The sequence below is a fragment of the Podarcis vaucheri genome (assembly GCF_965113315.1).
Source record: "Podarcis vaucheri genome assembly, chromosome: 9".
In the NCBI taxonomy this organism is placed as follows: Eukaryota; Metazoa; Chordata; class Lepidosauria; order Squamata; family Lacertidae; genus Podarcis; species Podarcis vaucheri.
The window spans coordinates 47,742,637-47,761,655 of NC_138767.1; the positions used below are offsets into that span (position 1 = coordinate 47,742,637).

Below are 19,019 nucleotides of genomic sequence, written 5' to 3' on the forward strand. Positions count from 1 at the left end.
AATCTGGCAACAGACAGGAAGGGGTTGTTTTTTTTCTTAACCTGGTGTGTGTGTTCATGTATGCATGTGTAAAAGAGAAAGAAATCTATAAGCAAGTGATGCTATGCAGCAAGAACTAGATAATGTGATCTGCACAGAAACAACAGAATTAGGAAGCATCATTGTTTTAAACAGAAGCAAAAGATCCAGAAGGAATTGTCAGCTGGTATAGCAGTGCAACACTTCAGGCCATTTTTTGGCACAAAGAGGACAGATCAGTGTGATTTTTCATTCTAAGCACTAGCAGGGCTTTTGTTGCACTGCCCACTGTGATCCAAGCCAATTCTGCTTGTGTTCCTTTTACCCACAATAATTCTTAAGTACACACTCAATATCAGATTGCAGAAGTAGCTGGAACATATCCAAGGGAAAGCATATTATTGTTCAGAGGTGCTTTCCTTTCACAAGAGATTAAAGGAAAATAAACACAGGAAAAAAGATCATCTTACATAAATTATATGAAATAGTTCTCTGCTAAAGCACCAGATAGGATATACTAGTAGTGGCTTATGGAACACAGGAAGCTGAATTTATTGTCCACCGTGACTGGCAGTGGTGAGGGTTTCAGACAGGGAGCATTCCCAGCTCTACCTGAAGATATTGGAAGATTGAACCTGGGATCGATCTACTGCATGCAAAGCAGCAGCTCTACCACTACATAGGAATATATATATGGGGTTCAAGACAACATACGGGCCATGTTCTGTAGTCTCAGATGCATGTGGGCCAGCCAAAATCTGACAAGTCACTCCTGGTCTTAAATTGTCCAAGCAAAATGGCATAGCTTAAAATGAGAAGAAAATGCTGAACTTAGATATACCTCAGTCAGTAAAGCATGAGACTCCTAATCTCAGGGTTGTGGTTTCAAGCCCCATGTTGGGCAAAAGATTCCTGCATTGCAGGGGGTTGGTCTAGATGACCCTGGTGGTTCCCTTCCAACTCTGTGAATGATTCTGTTATTCTGTTGTATCTGAAGGGCTGTTCACGGGGAAGATGGAGCAAACTTGTTTAGTAAGAGATGCTTGTGCTGTGATTCCTGCACTGGAGGGGGTTGGTCTAGAGGACCCTCAGGGGTCCCTTCCAACCGTCTAGTTCTGTGATCCTATGATTAAAATACTCCAAGAAATAGATAAATGGGCTTCTCTGTGGCAGTCACTGGAAAGGGCTCCAGGGGTGACCATCCCATAGAAAGTTTGGTATGTGCCCTGCCAAACCACCCACTAGCCCAAGCCCCCTTCACCAGGCGAGACCCGGTCAGCTGAAGGAGCGCTCTGCAGTGGCAACAGGGCTGCCCAGGAGAGCAAAAAGCAAGAAACCATCAACATAAAAAGACCAACAGCAAATAAAGTCCACCTCAATATTTAAGCTCCATAGGTCTACCCTTTGAGTAGTGTTTAAAAAAAAAAGAAACAGAAGACACAACATATACATGCAGTTTATTCTATCTCATTTTCTGAACCACTGCTATCATTTTCTTTTTCTCTTCCTTTTCCTTTTTGTCATTTTTCTCATGGACTGCCTTGGGGGGAAATGGGGGGAACCTGTTTTTCCTCCAATTTTTCCAGGTTTCTTCCAGGCCTTCATATATGCACTGTTCTAAGAGCTGCATTTTATAGTACTCACCTTATAGGACTCACTTTAGTGTTTTAAGCCCTAAATAACTTAGGCCTCACATAACTGAAAGACCTCACAGGTGCAGAACCTAACAGGTGTTAAGATCAGTAGAAGGGAAGCTCTTGGGAGTTTCACAGCCCTCGGAATATTGGGGGGGTGGCGGCCCAGAAGATTGTGTTCTCTGTGGAATCCCCTAAATTGTGGAATTCCCTCCTCACAGTTATGTGGCTTCTTCTCTATTCAGCTTTTGGCAAAAGATGAAGAAGATGAACCACTCCACCTTTGAGATGTGTGTTTTCAGGGCCCACTCTATTCTTTTGATTGTTAACTGTTTTAACTGTTTTAAATTTTAAATTTAGAATTGTAACCCAGTCTGGGACAGCTAGGAGCTCCCATCCCTCTCTCCACCCCCCCAACTGAGAGCCAAATAGGAGCACCCATCCATATCTCTCTCTCTCTCTCTCTCTCTCTCTTTCTCTCTCTCTCTCTCTCCTAGCTGGCTCCCAGTGGCTCAAAGGGACTGGGACTGGGTGGGAATCCCTCTGTCGAGTCACTGCTCCCGCTTCCCTCCAGCTACTCACTCAGGACGCCGGCAAACCTTCCAAGAATGCTGTGAGAGTCAGGGGGCAGAGTCTTGGGGGGACAAAGGAGCAAGCAATCAGGCATCTGGGAATGGCTCTACACCCAATGACCCCCAATTGCACCCGCCAGGCGCCCAGGCAGCCCCTGCGGGAGGGGATCCAAAGGGGCTTCCCTGAGCCAGAGACAGCATGCTCCAATGGGCGGCTGAGAGGAGAGGAGAGGGCTGCCCCAGAGCGGAGAAGGGAGCGCGCCCCGACTCTCCTTCCTGGACACTCAGCCTGTGGCACCCTCCAAAATCCTGGTGCCCTACGTCACTAATGTCTATGGGCAAGATGCCCCTGATTATGGTTGACACTGTACAGTTGGACCACATTAAGACATGGAGGCAAAATAAGATTCGGTGTGCTGAAGTGATGATCAACCCTGACATCGTGTAGGTGGTGTTTGAAAAATGTTCCCTGAAGGGTGGATATTTCTAATGTCATTAATTCACCCCGGACTGCCACGCATTTCACTAAGAAAGCAACCTTTTTTTCCCCTTAATAAAGAACAGCCTTCAGTGATTTGTTAAGCTATTTAACACAGTCGAGGAACATAATTTAGAATAGATTTGTGTGAATGGAGCTTTCAGAAATCACTAAAACAGTTTATTAAAGGAGGATGTATCCAAGGGGGAGGCAGCCCAGTATAGCAATTAGACCTTCTGAGTTGTAGCCACCCTACCGAGCTGGCCTCTCCACAAAAGCTTTTATTTCACAACGTGTTATTTTTAAGATTAATAATCGAAATACCAATCTGAAGTGCCCAGTAAGCATATGGATAATTTTAGCATGTGTGGGTGGTACCATTTCAATTGCCTTGCTAGTCTAGCAATAGGCCTCTTCCAATGTATGATTTCTTTGATCATATTTATCTAAATAGTGCTGCAATAAGCAGGGTGATAATGATTTTTTAATTTAGAAAAACATAAGAGGCCCTATTCATCTTCAGAAACAATGTGCATTGTGTATTGCACAGACACTGTTGTCTGCACTTGAAAAAACTCCAAAGATGAATTATCCAAGTAGAAATGGAAAGTTCCTGGGAAGAAATTGACATTTTTTTTTACACCTTGGGAAACAAATGGAATGTCTGACAGATCGTTAGTGCATTATATAATATGCTGCAACTGCCTATGTTTTCATTTTCAGCTACCCAGATTGATAAGATCCATTCTTCCATAAAAACCTGGGTTAAATCCCTCTCAGATAAGAACCTGGGGGGTTTGAGTCATCAATTTCACATGCGTGCATTAATAAGTATGTGTTTGCGAATAAGTATCTTTTTCATATTAATTCGCTTTTTAAAAATCTGTATTTTACATATTTAATCACAAAATACATATTTCTTCTCAATTTATCCATTCCTAAAAGTATTTTATCCTAAAGTACAGATTTTAACTTACCTTGGTACTTGTTTTTGAGCTAAGAACTTTATTGTAAAAGTGCTGAATCCAGTGGATAATTTCCCTTCTGATCTACACACTAATCCCCAAGGTGCGGATCAGATCATTCCCCATCAGTGTTCACAGAAATCAAATTCTTCAAGCATCTCTAGCCACTTTAAATGCAACCACATAGAAACTGTTCCATGCAATTAGATTTTCTTATGCAGTGGCTTGTGACAATCAAACTGGCACATTTCCACAGTGTAAACACTTGTGGGTGGCTTGTGGTAGGCATGCATTAGCTGCCCAATTCATATGGTGAGCCACTGCATGCAAATGTGGGAGAGCTATGTGGTTGGCTTTAAAGTATCCACTATGGCATTGCCTGTTGTCATGAATGATACATTAGCCTCACCGCTTGAAAGTGGTGGGGGCGCACCTTCATGTGATCGGATGCCTATTTCATTCTGTGAAAGGCCCTTGCCTCTTCTCAGTGTGGTGTAGTGGTTAAGAGCGGTGGACTCGTAATCTGGTGAACTGGGTTCAATTCCCCGCTCCTCCACATGCAGCTGCTGGGTGACCTTGGGCTAGTCACACTTCTCTGAAGTCTCTCAGCCTCCACTCACCTCACAGAGTGTTTGTTGTGGGGGAGGAAGGGAAAGGAGAATGTTAGCCGCTTTGAGATTCCTTCGGATAGTGATAAAGCGGGATATCAAATCCAAACTCTTCTTCTTCTTCACTATTTTATAGCTTGCCTAGAAATGTTTAGTTCTGCCTAGAACCCTCGCCATAGAGCTCATCTCACGGGCATTTGTCTCCCTCAACCCATTCCTTGTCTCACTTTCTGCCACTTTTCTCATTCTCAAATCAACGGCCCTCAAACTGATACTTTAGCTGATTTGACTTTGGCATTCAGCTCATCTATATTGACTTCCATTACCATTACAGAAGGCGTGCTTGTGTATGTAAGAGAATACAAGTACAGAGAGGGGGGATTTTTAATCAGATAAGTTGGGGGGCGGGGAATGGCAGTCACACTCTTCTCCCCCTCCTCACACAAATACACTGTCAGGCTCTTGGAGAAGGGGTCTCTGGATTTCAGCCAGTGTAGTGGACTCTCAACCTCTGAGTTTCAGCACTTCAGAGCTCTGGTGGAAACCCAGGGGAAGCAAATGAAGCATAGCACTCTAGAGATCTGGGTCTTCTGTGTTTCACAAGCAAGCTCCATCTGCAGAGTTGGATTTCATTGGCCAGCTCTTGCAGGAAACAGTATAAGAGTCACAAATATGAATAGGAACCTTGCCAAATCACCATCAGTTCTCATCTGAAGGCAGACCAGCCCTTTCTCTCTGCACCTGGCTCCTGGCTTAGTTATATAAAAAAAATACATGTGTGATTGTGGATTGGGCTGGGCTGGGCTGGCATCTGATCTTTTGGCTCAGCCCTCATAGTAACTCAGACCTACAGCTCTACCTCTGAACTTCTGGCTTGAACTTTTGATCATTTTTGGTCATTCATTCTGATATTGTGGCTTGACCCTTTGGTCAGACAAAATCATGGAGAATAAAGCTATCAATGGCTACTAGCTGTGATGGCTCTATTCTTCTGCCCCTGTCAGAGGTAGCCTGCCTGTGAATCACAGGCTGGGAATCACAAGCAGGAAGTGTGCTGGTATGTTCCTGTCCTGCTTGCCGACTTCTCAGAGGCATTTGGCTGACCGCTGTGAAATGAGGGTGCTGGTCTAGATGGGTCACTGGCCTCATGCAGCAGGGCTGATCTGTTTCATACTTCCTACCTACTTCTGTCCCAGATGCTGACCACACTTTGCTGCTGCCCATGGCCCAGTGTCACACACCTTCCCAGATACAATGAATGTTACCTTTCTGAACTCGTTTGCTTTGGAAGGTCTTGCTACTGGGTCATGTATGGAATCTTCCTAGCTGGTGCTCTATGGCTACAGGGTATCTACATTATTAATTCTCTTGACTCAATAGAAAAACAGTGGGTCTGTTGCTGTTGCTTGCTGCTTCTTATCATTTTTCTCTTGTTTCACAACAGGCCATCTAGTAGCTTTCAGATGCCACCTGAAGTGTAGACTCAGATTACAGAAGATGGCACTGAATGAGCTTTCGCTGTTTCCTTTTACTTATGCTTTCCGTGTTCATCACGTTTACCAGAATTTGATCCCTAGGTATTCTCATCTGAGCTCTAAAATGGAACCTAAAGCAGGGGAGACTACTGAATCCCCACGGTTCTGCTTGCTAATCTTGCCAGTGCAGCAGGATGTTGAAATCAAGCCTCAAGATGAATTTCTCAGCAGAGGCACAGGGAGAAGGGGAGACTCGTTCATTTTAGATTTCTACGCAGGGAGCTCTTAACTGTGCAGAGTTGTCACCTTGGGAAATGCAAGTTTATGTGCCACTCCCAGAATGATAAGGAGGGAAGGGTATCCAAAGGGTATTGGTGCTGACAGGGTGATGTACGAGGGTAGAAAAATCACTAAAATGGAGCACGCTATGTCAGATATGCTTGTAGTTGTTGTCTCTTTCCTGGGAACAGAACAGACAGAGACAGAATGCTGACTTCTGCAAGACTCATTTTTCTCCAGCGAAATGCAGTCAATCTCTTTCCGTCTATTGCTCTTTGCTGAAGCACTGCGTCTTCCAACTAACGAAGGTCTTGCCCTTCCAGGACTGCTGTAGTCATAAAAGATGGAAAGAGCTTGTCGAGAGTCCACTTTAATTGACCCCCAAAGACAACTTAGTTTCGACTGCATTGCTTTTGTCGAGGCTTGAGTCCTAGTGGAGAGTGTTTTGCATTGGAACTCCTTAATCCCATTCATAATTTTTTTAAAAAAATATTTTACTCCATTCTTGCGTTGTATCCATGCAATTTAAAAAAAACATTAATAGAGATGTTTGTGTTTACAGCCTAATATATCTTGAGAAAAACCAACAGAGCAGTATCTTGTGTTATTTCAGCCTTCCCCCACTTGGTACCAAGCTGCACTGACCGGGTTTGGTGGGGGGTTGTGGTTCCAAACATCTGAAGGCTACCAGGTTGAAGAAGTGTGCTTTTTGTTTCTTAAAATGCTGGCCTCTGCACCATGATCTTAAAGGCTTTTGTATGGTGCCTTTCTTAAATGCTTTTTCAAAAAAAGTTACAGACTTTTGACAAATTCACCTAGCTTTTAGCTTGGGATGGGGAATGATCTTCCTCAAACTTGAAACTTCCAGATGTTGTTGGATTTCAGCTCCAATAAGCCCAACCAGGGATGATGGGAGCTGAAGTCCAACATCTAGAAGGTACGTTGGGTTTTAATGTATTTCTTTTTTAAAAAAAAATCATTTTTATAATAATAATAATAATAATAATAATAATAATAATAATAATAATAATTTATTATTTATACCCCGCCCATCTGGCTGGGCCTCCCCAGCCACTCTGGGTGGCTTCCATAAAAACCAAAAATACAATAAAATATCACACATTAAAAACTTCCCTGAACAGGGCTGCCTTAAGATGTCTCCTGAATGTCAGGTAGTTGTTTATCGCCTTGACATCTGCTGGAAGGGTGTTCCACAGGGCGGGCGCCACTACCGAGAAGGCCCTCTGCCTGGTTCCCTGTAGCTTTGCTTCTCGCAATGAGGGAACCGCCAGAAGGCCCTCGGCGCTGGACCTCAGCGTCCGGGCAGAATGATGGGGGTGGAGACGCTCCTTCAGGTATACTGGACCGAGGCCGTTTAGGGCTTTAAAGGTCAGCACCAACACTTTGAATTGTGCTCGGAAACGTACTGGGAGCCAATGCAGGTCTTTCAAGACCGGTGTTATATGGTCTCGGCGGCCGCTCCCAGTCACCAGTCTAGCTGCCGCATTCTGGATTAGTTGTAGTTTCCGAGTCACCTTCAAAGGTAGCCCCACGTAGAGTGCATTGCAGTAGTCCAAGCGGGAGATAACCAGAGCATGCACCACTCTGGCGAGACAGTCCGCAGGCAGATAGGGTCTCAGCCTACGTACCAGATGGAGCTGGTAAACAGCTGCCCTGGACACAGATTTGACCTGTGCCTCCATGGACAGCTGTGAGTCCAAAATGACTCCCAGGCTGCGCACCTGGTCCTTCAGGGGCACAGTTACCCCATTCAGGACCAGGGAATCCTCCACACCTGCCCGCCTCCTGTCCCCCAAAAACAGTACTTCTGTCTTGTCAGGATTCAACCTCAATCCGTTAGCCGCAATCCATCCTCCAACCGCCTCCAGACACTCACACAGGACCTTCACCGCCTTCACTGGTTCTGATTTAAAAGAGAGGTAGAGCTGGGTATCATCCGCATACTGATGAACACCCAGCCCAAACCTCCTGATGATCTCTCCCAGCGGCTGCATGTAGATGTTGAAAAGCATGGGGGAGAGGACAGAACCCTGAGGCACCCCACAAGTGAGAGCCCAGGGGTCTGAACACTCATCCCCCCCCCACCACTTTCTGAACACAGCCCAGGAGGAAGGAGCGGAACCACTGTATAACAGTGCCCCCAGCTCCCAGCCCCTCAAGAAAATCATTTTTATTGATTTTCCAATAAGAAACATCCAATTAATCTATCCAAGTCAAGTCAAGTTTATTGCGGCCAAAGCCAGTGACACTAAACACCACAAGATCAGACAACAAGAAATCAGCAACAACCTCAGAAAAGAAAAAAGGTTACACAAGGGAACTTCACAGTGTGAATCTATCCAATCATAATACTTCAAATAAAAAAACTAAAATAAAAAAGACCAAATTATAATCCAAATTATATTTATTAATTTTTTGGACCTCCCCACTGTCTGGATCTCTGAAGCAAATCTCCACATCTTAGTCCTGCTTCTCCTCGTTGTTTCCATATTTTCCACATCTCGATTATAACGCTCCACGGTTTAAATGTATTTCTACTGCTTTTATGTGAGATGCCTGGCTGGCTTTTTTTAGGGTTGAAAGACAGCATATAAATAATTTTAGAATATCTATTCCTGCATATCATGACCAATGTGAGATAATCCTTTGAACACTCAATTAAATCAACAATATTCGACCATGAACAAGTTTATGCATAAGTCCAATAAGTCCATACTGAAGAGCCAAACTGGGTTATTCCATGTGAGTTGTTGTCTTCAAAGGCTGATCTGATTCCATTATTGCTGAGAAAACATAAATGTGGGAATCATATATTCAGCCTTAAGATTCTTCCTTTGGAATGGCACCATTTTATATTCTTATCAGAAAATGAAATGTGGACTAGAGGAAATGATCATAAACTTGAGAAGAACTGGTGTCACCCTTCAATCTTGCCCTTAAACGCCTAAACATTTCTTGGTCCCATTCCACTGGTAGGCATGATGAGTGAATGCAGGCACCATCCCAGCCTGTGTGCAATCAGTTGAATGTCTGCCTAATGATACTTACATGAATACATCTCACTGTGAACTCCAGCAAAACAGTTCCTGGTCATAGAGATAATGTATTTTTCATATGCGGTTGTATATGCGTAAGGTCTATGCAGACTTTCAGCTGGACATGAATCTCAGTCCCATCATGTTTCTCCATTCACCCTGGATAGGACATCTGATCTGGGCTTTCCTCTCTTTTTTCTTTTTTTAAAAATGATATTTATTGAGAATTTAAAATTACAGAGAAAAAAAGGAAAAGGAAAAAAGATAGACAAAAAAGGAATTAAACAATATAAGTCAATAAAAAAACAAAAAACAAAACACAAAATACATAATACATAATACATCCAAACCAAAAACAAAAGCAAACAAAAAATTTAAAAACAAATCCAATATTCCCAAATCTTTATCTTTCGTTAACTTGTTTCATTGACCTCCTCACACCTCCCTTTTTTGTATTCTAGTTATTAATTATCTCAGCAAATCCTTTCCATCTTTCACTATATTCTGTCATTAAATTACCTTAATTTATTTTAACCTTATCTTACCATAAAAAGCCCTAAAGCTTAAAACTTAAAACTTATTTATACATAATTCCTTTTAGCATTTCTACTAAAGCCAAATAGTTTCATACCAACATTTTTTCTAACACTCATTAATTTTACAATAATTCTCTAAATGAATTTTTAAACTTTCTTCCAATCTTCATCCATCGTCTCTTCTTCCTGTTCTCGGGTTTTGTCAGTCCTTTCTATCCCTTCCATCTAGTCCATCAACCTGGTGACCTTCTATCCGAGGCTCTTAAGTCTTTTCCATGTCCCTTCTGCAGGTCTTCTTCCTGTTTATACCTGCTGATCTTATTCTTAATTTCCTTCCTTTCTCACTGAGGGGTAGATCTCGGGGAGACTCCAACTTGACACTGTCTTTATCCCTTCTCGACCGGTCAGCCCATTCTCCATAGTCAGCACTGAAATCCAAAAAATATTTGAAGCCATGTTTCAAAGTCCCTCCAAGGTTAAGGGCCCCCACAACTCCAAACTCCCCCTGGCCCGAAACCAGATCCCAAATGTCAAAACATCCCTGCATAGGGGGATCCATCCAACTTCCCATCTCCAAACTAAACAGTACTCCATCTCTCCAAATCTGGCTTTCTCCAGGTTCAGTCGTCAGAAACAACAACTTATGTTCCTGCAAGGCCGCGGCTCTCTCCATTTCTATTACTTGAGGTTCAGCAACAACCTCCTCCTTTGTCTTCTGCACAACTTGCCCTGTCAAAGCAAATTCCTGGGTTGGTTCCTGAGTGGTTTCTATATAGGTATTCACTGTTTGTCCAAAATTGCTAACTGCAACAGTCATCAAATCCATCTTCTCATGTAGCTGTTCCAGTAAAGCGCTTGTCTTGCAAAAAGCAAGCACTGAGGCTTCTTCTGGGCACATTCTTGTTCAAGGTCAATGTCTGGTTCTCACGATCTTAATCTCTACAGCTATAGAATTCCCCAGATCAACTCCAGCAACAGTTTCACAAGCTCCCTCTAGAGGAAACAATTTCTGTTTGTATCCGTCTTTTTAAAAGCAGATCCAGCAAAAAAAATTCCTTTCGTTTTTCAGATATTTTGTTCCTTTTAAATGCAAAAGGAAACATTGGAGTCAATATGTTTCTCTTTTTTAACTATCTGTCAAAGAACGTTTTATTCACAGTCAATGAACTTCCCCAAAGTGTCTGTCTCTGACACCCCGTTCCCAGGTTCAAGACGGTGGGAATTTGTCTTTCTTTACTCTCTCTTCAGGTTTAAACAGTCTAAAATTTTTCCCCTCTTCTCCTGCTTCCAAGGGGGGATTGGTAGTTTTAGCTGATGGAAATTTAGTCATTTACAAACGACTTTCCAGACTTTAGCTTGCAATGTCTTTGCTTCAATCTATTTACAAAAGCAGAAGGCGGACTTCCTGTTTAGACCTTCCTGCTTCGGTGCCAAATTAAGATGTTTCATAATCCAATTTTCCGTTCTACTCACGGGTAGTTGTTTAAAGTCCAATTGTCCACAGGAAAAAGTCAGTGCTCTCCGGCAACAGCAATGCGGCTTCGCTTCATGAAAAGAGCAGCCGATTCGAAGCACCGCGCCGCTCACCCCACGTCGCTCCGGATCCCCGAAACCAGGTTTCCCCGCAAGTAGGGGAGGCGCAAAAGGTGCCAGCTGAATCCCACGTCCACAGGCTTCTCCCGCCTGTGGTTTTTGGTGGGTCTCCGCCTTGCCATGGCGGTCCAGACCCTAATTCCCACGAAGCGGATTCCTCCCGATCAGAGGAAATCCGCCATTGCCAGAGGCACTAACCCGGAAGTCCTGGGCTTTCCTCTCAACTTTATTCATAATTTTAAAGATTCAGTTGTCTTGAATCCACCACAAATATTTACACCACAGAATGGTTTCAGAAATCAGCTCTTGTTGCTAGGAAACAGAAAAATTGTTTGGTTAAGAAGGGTACATTTGTCCACACCTCACACACAAACACATTTCGGATTTCCCTTTAACTAGAATTCAAGGATACTGAGATACATCAGGTATCAAGCTGTTGATGTCACTGCTGTGTCTTCATTTTGTGATGCCAGCATTAGTAAAGGATCACAACTTGATCTGAGGTTTACCAGATGCAATTAAGCCAGGGAGAGAATGGGATTGGGTGGGCGTTGTTCCATTCACAATGCAAATCTGGCCAATTCATATCTCTTGAATCAATCCACAAACTGAAACAAGGCTATTCTTCAAAATTCACACTTGCCTGAATTTTGCAATGCAGTTCTACAGTAAATTTAAAAACCCCTGGATAGATAGATAGATGATAGATAGATATAGCTATAGATATAGATGATATAGATATAGATATAGATTAAATATAGATTAGATATAGATGTCAGAAGAAAGTGTGCAGAAAAATGCGTAGAGCAGTGTAAGTAATGTGGAAAGTAAAATTGCTTGTAAACGTGAATAGCTATTAGAAGAAATGCAGACACAAATATGATGAATTTTCATGAGGATTTATTTTCAAAGTTTGCAAACCGATGTGGGAATGGGATAAACTTGAAAAAAACAGAAACTGGAATGGACAGATTGACCTGTCCCTACTAGGGATTGCTGTGCCTTACATTTCGTATGCCTGCTTACCCTTCCCTTGGAGGGATCTGTTTGTGTAATGCCCCTTGTAGGTGCAAAGCCATACTGATAGATGCTTCTGCCTTGTCATCTGGGAGCAGAGCCACCTCCCAGGACCAACCAAGAAACGGCCAGTGCTGGTAGTCCAGTACCTGACTGGTTTCTCTACTGCTGCTATGCAACAAATTTTGGGTCAGGCTGTTCTGTACAAATCATAGAAAGTACTAATGGAAATAGTACTTCAGCAGTATCACCAAACCCCGGATCTTATTATTCAGAGGGATTCACATGCCAGGTATCATAGTGTTGATCCTGTGCCACCCTTCCTTGCTCTCTCTCATAACGCATGCTCTTAGAAAGGCTCATTTCCATCTCATTCCACATCCCGCCAAATGAGGCTGTGTAAATATAGAGAGACGACTTTCATTTCATTTTTATTACTAAACCGAACCCCCCCTTTTATTTTTTATTATTTAGTGGGAATGTGGAAACAATCTCTCTTTGTGGAGTGATAAAAGAGGAAGGTTCATTTCCTTGGGTGTCGAGAGCACTGCCTGCCCATCTTTGTCGTGACTTTGGGTGAAGAGCGGGAGCTAACGCGAGACAATAAAGTGCTCAACCTCATCAGCTTTCAGCTCCTTCATCCTCTGCCAGGAAGTGGGTGCCAGTGTTTTTTCTGTCACTTCCATTTTTAAAAACTGCTTTCACGGCTTTTACAAGAAAATGTCATTGTGCCTCTGGTGCAAAGGAGGAGGAATCTAATTTCATTACAGTTAAGTGCCTGCCTCCCCATTACCTTCCATAAGAGCATAACGGTATATTATAGAGCGCTAATAAAATAGGAAGGATGGAGGTAAGAGCACATGTCAGGAAGCCAAATTACTTTGGGCCACCTAGTTGCCTTCTCATTTCACCCGGGCGGCTGCCTTTCCCACAACCTAATTACAGCATTTTCTGGGACTTTGCTACCCAGCGATAACCGGCTGGCAATGCTTTTGTGTAGCTGAGACATGGCGCAGCGTGAGCTTTGGTCTTCATCCTTGCCACCAAATAATTGCTTCTGACGGCTGTATTAATCTCCAGAGACTTCGGAGTAAATGAAATATGAACATTTATCTTTTATTCCCATGTGCCACCGGCGTGGACTGGGGCAAATAAGTGGGAAAGGAGTGCCTTTGCAGTCCCTGACTGTATTACTGATCAAAGGGACAATATTCACCCAGTTTCTCTGCTCCGTGGCAGATCACAGGCCAGATCATTAACTGTGTGTCTCATCCACTTAGCAAAGTGTGAGGCCCTTGTCAGCTTGAATCAGTGTCACCGTGTGCAGGTTCGAGAGTGTCTGGAGAAAAGGCAGGCTGGCTCTGTGTGAGAGTGTGTGCTGTACTGTGGAATTCCTCTGATAAAAAAGAGTGGGTTGATCAAGCTTTAGTTTATTTGAGTAAGAAGTAGTCTTTGGGACTGGGATTAACCCTTTTGCATCCTTCTAGTTGCAGTTAACTTTGTTACAAGATCAAAGCAGGAAATCTGCTAATATGTGCAGTGTCAGGTAACTTGAGCGCTGCAGCTGATATTCAGAAAAGAGCAACCAAAAATGATCAAAGAGAGACTATGAAGAAAATTTGCAGCATATGGGACTTTTTAGTTTCAAGAAAAGGCGAGTAAGAGGTGGCTTAATAGTTTAGAAAAGTATGCACGGCATACCCTCCAACATTTCTCAGATGAAAATGGGGACGTCCCATTCCATAATGATAATTTTACTATTTATAAATATAAATCTTACTGGGTTGCCCCAGCCACTCTGGGCAGCTTCCAACATATATAAAAACATAATAAAACATTTTTAAAAAAATTAAAAAAACCGTCCCTATACAGGATTGCCTTCAAACAGCTTGGGGGTCAGGTAACTCCATACCTTTCAACATTGCTCCAATGAAAATAGGGACCTCCTAAGGAAAGGTGGGATACTGGGATCAAATCAGAAACTAGGACAGCTTCTCTAAATCAGGGACGTCCCTGGAAAATAGGGTCTACCATGGCATGGAGAAAATAGAGAAAATGTTTCCTTCCTTTCTCATAACACCAGATTCAGGACAAATAAAAGAAAGTAGTTCCTAACACTGCACATAGCTAAACTATGGAACTCGCTCCCACAGGAGCCAGTCATAGCTTCAAAAGAGGATTAGACAAATAACTGGAAGAGAAGGCTGTCATTCCTCTGACTGCCAGTTACAGGGAAGCTCCTGGTGATGAAAAATCAGGGCAGAGGGGCTCCTCCCCACAGCTTTGCTCTGTCACTGGCAGTTTTGCCGCTGGCAGGGGTGGGACGCTTCAAACTCAAAGACCAAATATTGCCCTCTAGGCTTCTCTGTCTGGCCCCAAGACCACACCCCTCACTGGGCCACGCCTCTCCATGGCCCTGCTCCATGCCTTCCTGAAATATGCTCATAAACTGTGATCATGTCTGTTGGTTGCATGGATGGAAAAATGTGGGTGGGTGTCAGAAACGCCTGACTAGAGTCTGATTTTTTAAATTTAAAAATGCTGTACAACAGTAAGACTCACTTCTCCTGCTCCACCCACTTTTGCACCGAATTCCACCCGCTATTGGCATGTGCCCATGTTGTCCAAACTGAATGTGGATCTTGGACTGAAAAGGATTCCCCACCACTGGCCTAGGGAACCATCACTGTCAATAAAGCAGTGTAGGTTCCTTGAACAGCCATTGTCAAATTCCTAAGAGCCCAGGTCAGTTTAGTAGGTGATTCTCTCAAGCACCCATCATTCCTGACTGCTTAGATATGAGGTTTGGTCATCAGATGTTCTTTTGCTTTTAGAACACTATAGGGACTTGTAAATGACTTGTTTTAGAATAATTCTACTCCTTAGAACAAGAAACCTCCTGTGTAAGGTATTGTACCACATCTCCACGGTGTTCCTTTGAAATCTGGACGTGAGTTGCCCTTACAACGTTCACATATAAACTTTATATAAATATAAACTGTAAGAGGTCTCATCAGGTATCACGCCTTTCTCACTTTGTGTTTGACTCATGATTCAGAACTTCTTGCTTGTGTTGATTAGATGCATATCAGAAACTTGAACATTTTCAGAGGCAGAAGGTAAAGCAAACATGGATCCCATGTGGAAATTATAGAAATTTAACAGGTGTGTGTATGTGTGTTTACTTTATCTGTGCTTGAATTACTTTCAAAGAGCGTTCTTATGGGAGAAGAAGGATAAGATATCTGGGTATTGATCTACCTGCAGGGATCCATTTTCAGCAAAGGCTATCAAAGACTTTCTGCATCTTTAAGAATTGCTCATGAAATTGTAATGAGCCATCTATAATCCTAAACGAAGCAAAAGAAAACCCCTGGGCAGGGCAGATAGTCCTTTGAAAGAGTTGCTTGTCCTCTGGAGTGAGGGGTAGAGATTGTTATAACTGGGTATTAAGCCTCCTCTACCTGTCTTCTGAGTTAATTTTCTTTAAAATGTTGGTAGGATTTGCTTAGTTATGATCATCTTTCTTTCTTTTTTAAAGGCCTGTAATGCAGTAAGGCAGCGGGGGTGGCATCCTGCAACTAAAGATTGATCGCCTGGCCAGAATATTGCTGGCCTTGCTTGTATTTGGCAGTGGAACTTTAATCTTAAGGGGATGTCGGGATGATGAAAAATCACTCCCAGGCTCTCTCGTTAACTAGTAGCTTTTATGTTTGTTCCTTTTCAAACATTAAATGTAACTGACTGTTGTACTTTGGCATTGTATTATCATTCCAGCCTGATCTTTCATGACACCCAAGGGCAACAGACAATGAAGACGGGGCCCCTTTTCTTTTCGTCCTCCTGCCACAAATTCCTGTACGCTTCCAGAGGCAAAACGTTCATTTGGCTCTTTCTAGTCCACCTGAACTATGGAAGCCTTTCCCATAATCTTAACTAATTGGAATTTCCCTACAGGACCAGAGGCAGCTATTTCCACATACCTGTGAAATTTGATGGCCACACGGTATATGTGTGCGCACTATTTGTTTATTTTGCTTTTTATTCAACCTTTTCTCCAAGGAGTTCACTGCGGCACAGGCGTTCCTTTCTATCTCCATCACCTCCCTGCAACATAGGTCAGACCAGAGCTGGAGCTTGGGCTAGGATCACTCAGGGAGTTTCATGGCTGAATGAGGATTTGAACCCAGGTCTCCCCACTCCTAGCTCTGTCCACTGTACCATGTGTCACACCTACAAATGTCTACATGCACACACTTTATGTAAGGCTCAGTTTTCTGTGGTTTGTGACATGTTCCAGATAAATACTAGGCAGTTCCAGAGAGTAGCACTGAGGGGATGCCCTGTGGTTTTGGTGATGTCAATACTACATTACTGAAATATGCTCTATGTAGGGTTTCTTTAGGGCTTAACCCAAAAGCTGCAGCTAGTATAGGATGCAATAGCTAAGTTGTTTACCAGGGGGGTGGTATACCATGGACACCATATAATACTTCTGCCGAAGGAGCTGTAGTGACTGCAAATGGGCTACTGGATGCAGTTTCTTGTTTTATTTGTTTGGTTTGGTTTGGTTTGCTGTTAGCATTTAAAGCCCTAAACAGGGAACCAGGTTACCTAAAAGAGCCCCTTGCCCCATAAAGCAACTGTGTTCCTCAGGTGGGACACTGCTGAGAGTACCGCATGCCCCAGAGATGAGCTTACTTTTTATTACAACTGGGCTTTTAGCGTTGCAGCTCCAGCCCTCTGAAATCATACTGATGTTTAGGCACCTACTGTTTATTTTAAAAGTTGTGGCCCAGCCATTTATGAAACACTTGTTATACATCTATAAAAATGCTTTTATTGGGATGGATCCAACTCATCTACTCCACTAGTGGAAATCAGAGTTAGGACTCTAATGCAACAGGGCTGCCCCACTCTTCCCACTGTGTGCCCTCCACGACTCCTCAAAATCCCTTCTGAAGGATCAAGAAAGCACCCAGAACAGCATGCAGGGGAGAATAGGGGAGATTGTTCTGCCAAGCAAGCAGAAATGTTTTCAATGAAAGAAAAATCTACTCTGAATTCCACCCTACGTTTGTTGTGGACTTCGTAGGAATGGTTTTTATTGTTTTAGAGCTTGTAGAAATGGTTCTTATTGTTTTTTAGAATAATTCTTATACTTTATCTCATTTTATCATGTTGTATACCACTTCAACGACCTCTGTCTATGAAGCAGTTTATAAATCTGTAAAACAAATAAAGTAAAATAAATAGTGTTCTGAACATGGGCACGTCTTGAGTTGAAACTAATTGAAGTGAGTAATCAATTCAGGATGCAATTTTGCGGGGATTCCATTATTTATTGTGTTTCATAGCCATTGTTGAAAGTAGATGGAAAGGAATGAATGACGCCGCTGAAAAGGGGTAACCAACACACTGACCCCAATCCAGCTAAAGTTCAGTATAACTAAATGCCGCTGGAAGCAATGAGCCTTGAATTGCTGGCAAGCCACTTTCCCCGTTGGTTTCAAGTGAGAACCTTAGCTGGATTGAGGGCATTATTAGCAATCAGTTGTAAACTGGGAAGGAATATGTGATTGTTTCAGTCGCACATACTTTGGGTTAGCTACAGGCTGAGTTTCCATCAAGCATGAGAACTAGGGGTTGTACTGAAGGCTACAAGCTCATCTGCGTACAAAACAGGCACAATAATTGTGTTTATTATGTTGAGGCTCAAGGGCATTGTTTTAACAAAAAATACAACTTGCTTACTTTAGCTAGAGTTGGGAATGCAAGGTCAAAATCTCAGTGAAACCATTCACTAAAATGCCACTCAATGTGTTCATATATTTGGAAACATCAATACTGTAAAGGTGAAACCCCGTTCATATTCCATGGACAATATGACATGAGACCATTAAACACTCTATGTTTGGCTGCAAGAGCTTTGTCTGAATCGGCTTTGCATACTATGGGTAATAGGCAGCTAAATCATACCCAGACTAGATACTTGTGCATTGATTTCAGTGGGTTTACAACTGCGTACAACTAACATTGTCACTCCATGTGTTTTTGCTTGGAGAAACATTGTGTTCTCTTTCATGGTTGAGATTCCCATTCCCCAGTTTTATGCTCATGAGAACCACACCATGTACCAAGGACAGCCAGCGTGGTGCCCTCCAAATCCTTTTGGACTCCAGTTCCCATCAGCCCCAGCTAGAGTGGTCAAGGATGGTGCAAACTGGAATCCAGCAGCATCTGAAGGGCACCCTTGTCACATAACATGCTGGTAACTCCCACAGTATCTGTCTCCATCAAGCACATTTTGCCAGTCATTTCAGCTTTTCAAGCATGCCATGATGATGCCTGCCATTGACAGTTTGTTATATTCCTTCGTCAGATCCCCTGTTATGGCTGGAGGTCTGTTCGCTGTTAACAGAAAGTGGTTTTGGGATCTCGGTGGCTACGATCCAGGTTTAGAAATCTGGGGAGGGGAGCAGTATGAAATTTCCTTCAAGGTAAGCAGTCAAAATGTTTCTTCATGGTACACGCTGCTTTTGTATGGTACGAGGCATGCACTATATCTCTAAAACTCAAACGAAATGAGATGTAGTCAAGTATCTTTGTATACTGACTTCCCCCCCTCCTTCAACCAAAAGTAGTCACAGGAGGCTGGAAGTTTTAGCGGAAGAGTAGAGGAGCAGAGTGCTGCTTAGCCCTTTACCCTCCAGGAGTTTTTCTGTTCACAATGATCCCTTCCAAGCTGCTTTCCCATATGAGAAGACACACATACAGTAGTACCTTCT

General features: G+C 43.0%; 1 protein-coding gene and 1 long non-coding RNA gene across 5 annotated transcripts in view; one reads left to right on the forward strand and one right to left on the reverse strand.

Annotated features, from left to right (window-relative positions):
- The window catches only part of GALNTL6 (polypeptide N-acetylgalactosaminyltransferase like 6), a 475,517-nt gene that overhangs the window by 406,400 nt on the left and 50,098 nt on the right, over nt 1-19,019 (forward strand). For all 4 annotated transcript variants that reach the window (XM_082237231.1, XM_082237233.1, XM_082237234.1 and 1 more), the window contains exon 8: nt 18,614-18,731. In XM_082237231.1, the coding sequence (XP_082093357.1) occupies nt 18,614-18,731 (118 nt within the window). The remainder of the gene's footprint in view (nt 1-18,613; nt 18,732-19,019) is intronic.
- LOC309540444 overlaps nt 11,422-19,019 on the reverse strand; it is a 101,928-nt gene continuing 94,330 nt past the window's right edge. Inside the window, exon 5 of the long non-coding RNA XR_014223279.1 lies at nt 11,422-11,526. This is a non-coding gene — a long non-coding RNA (uncharacterized lncRNA). The remainder of the gene's footprint in view (nt 11,527-19,019) is intronic.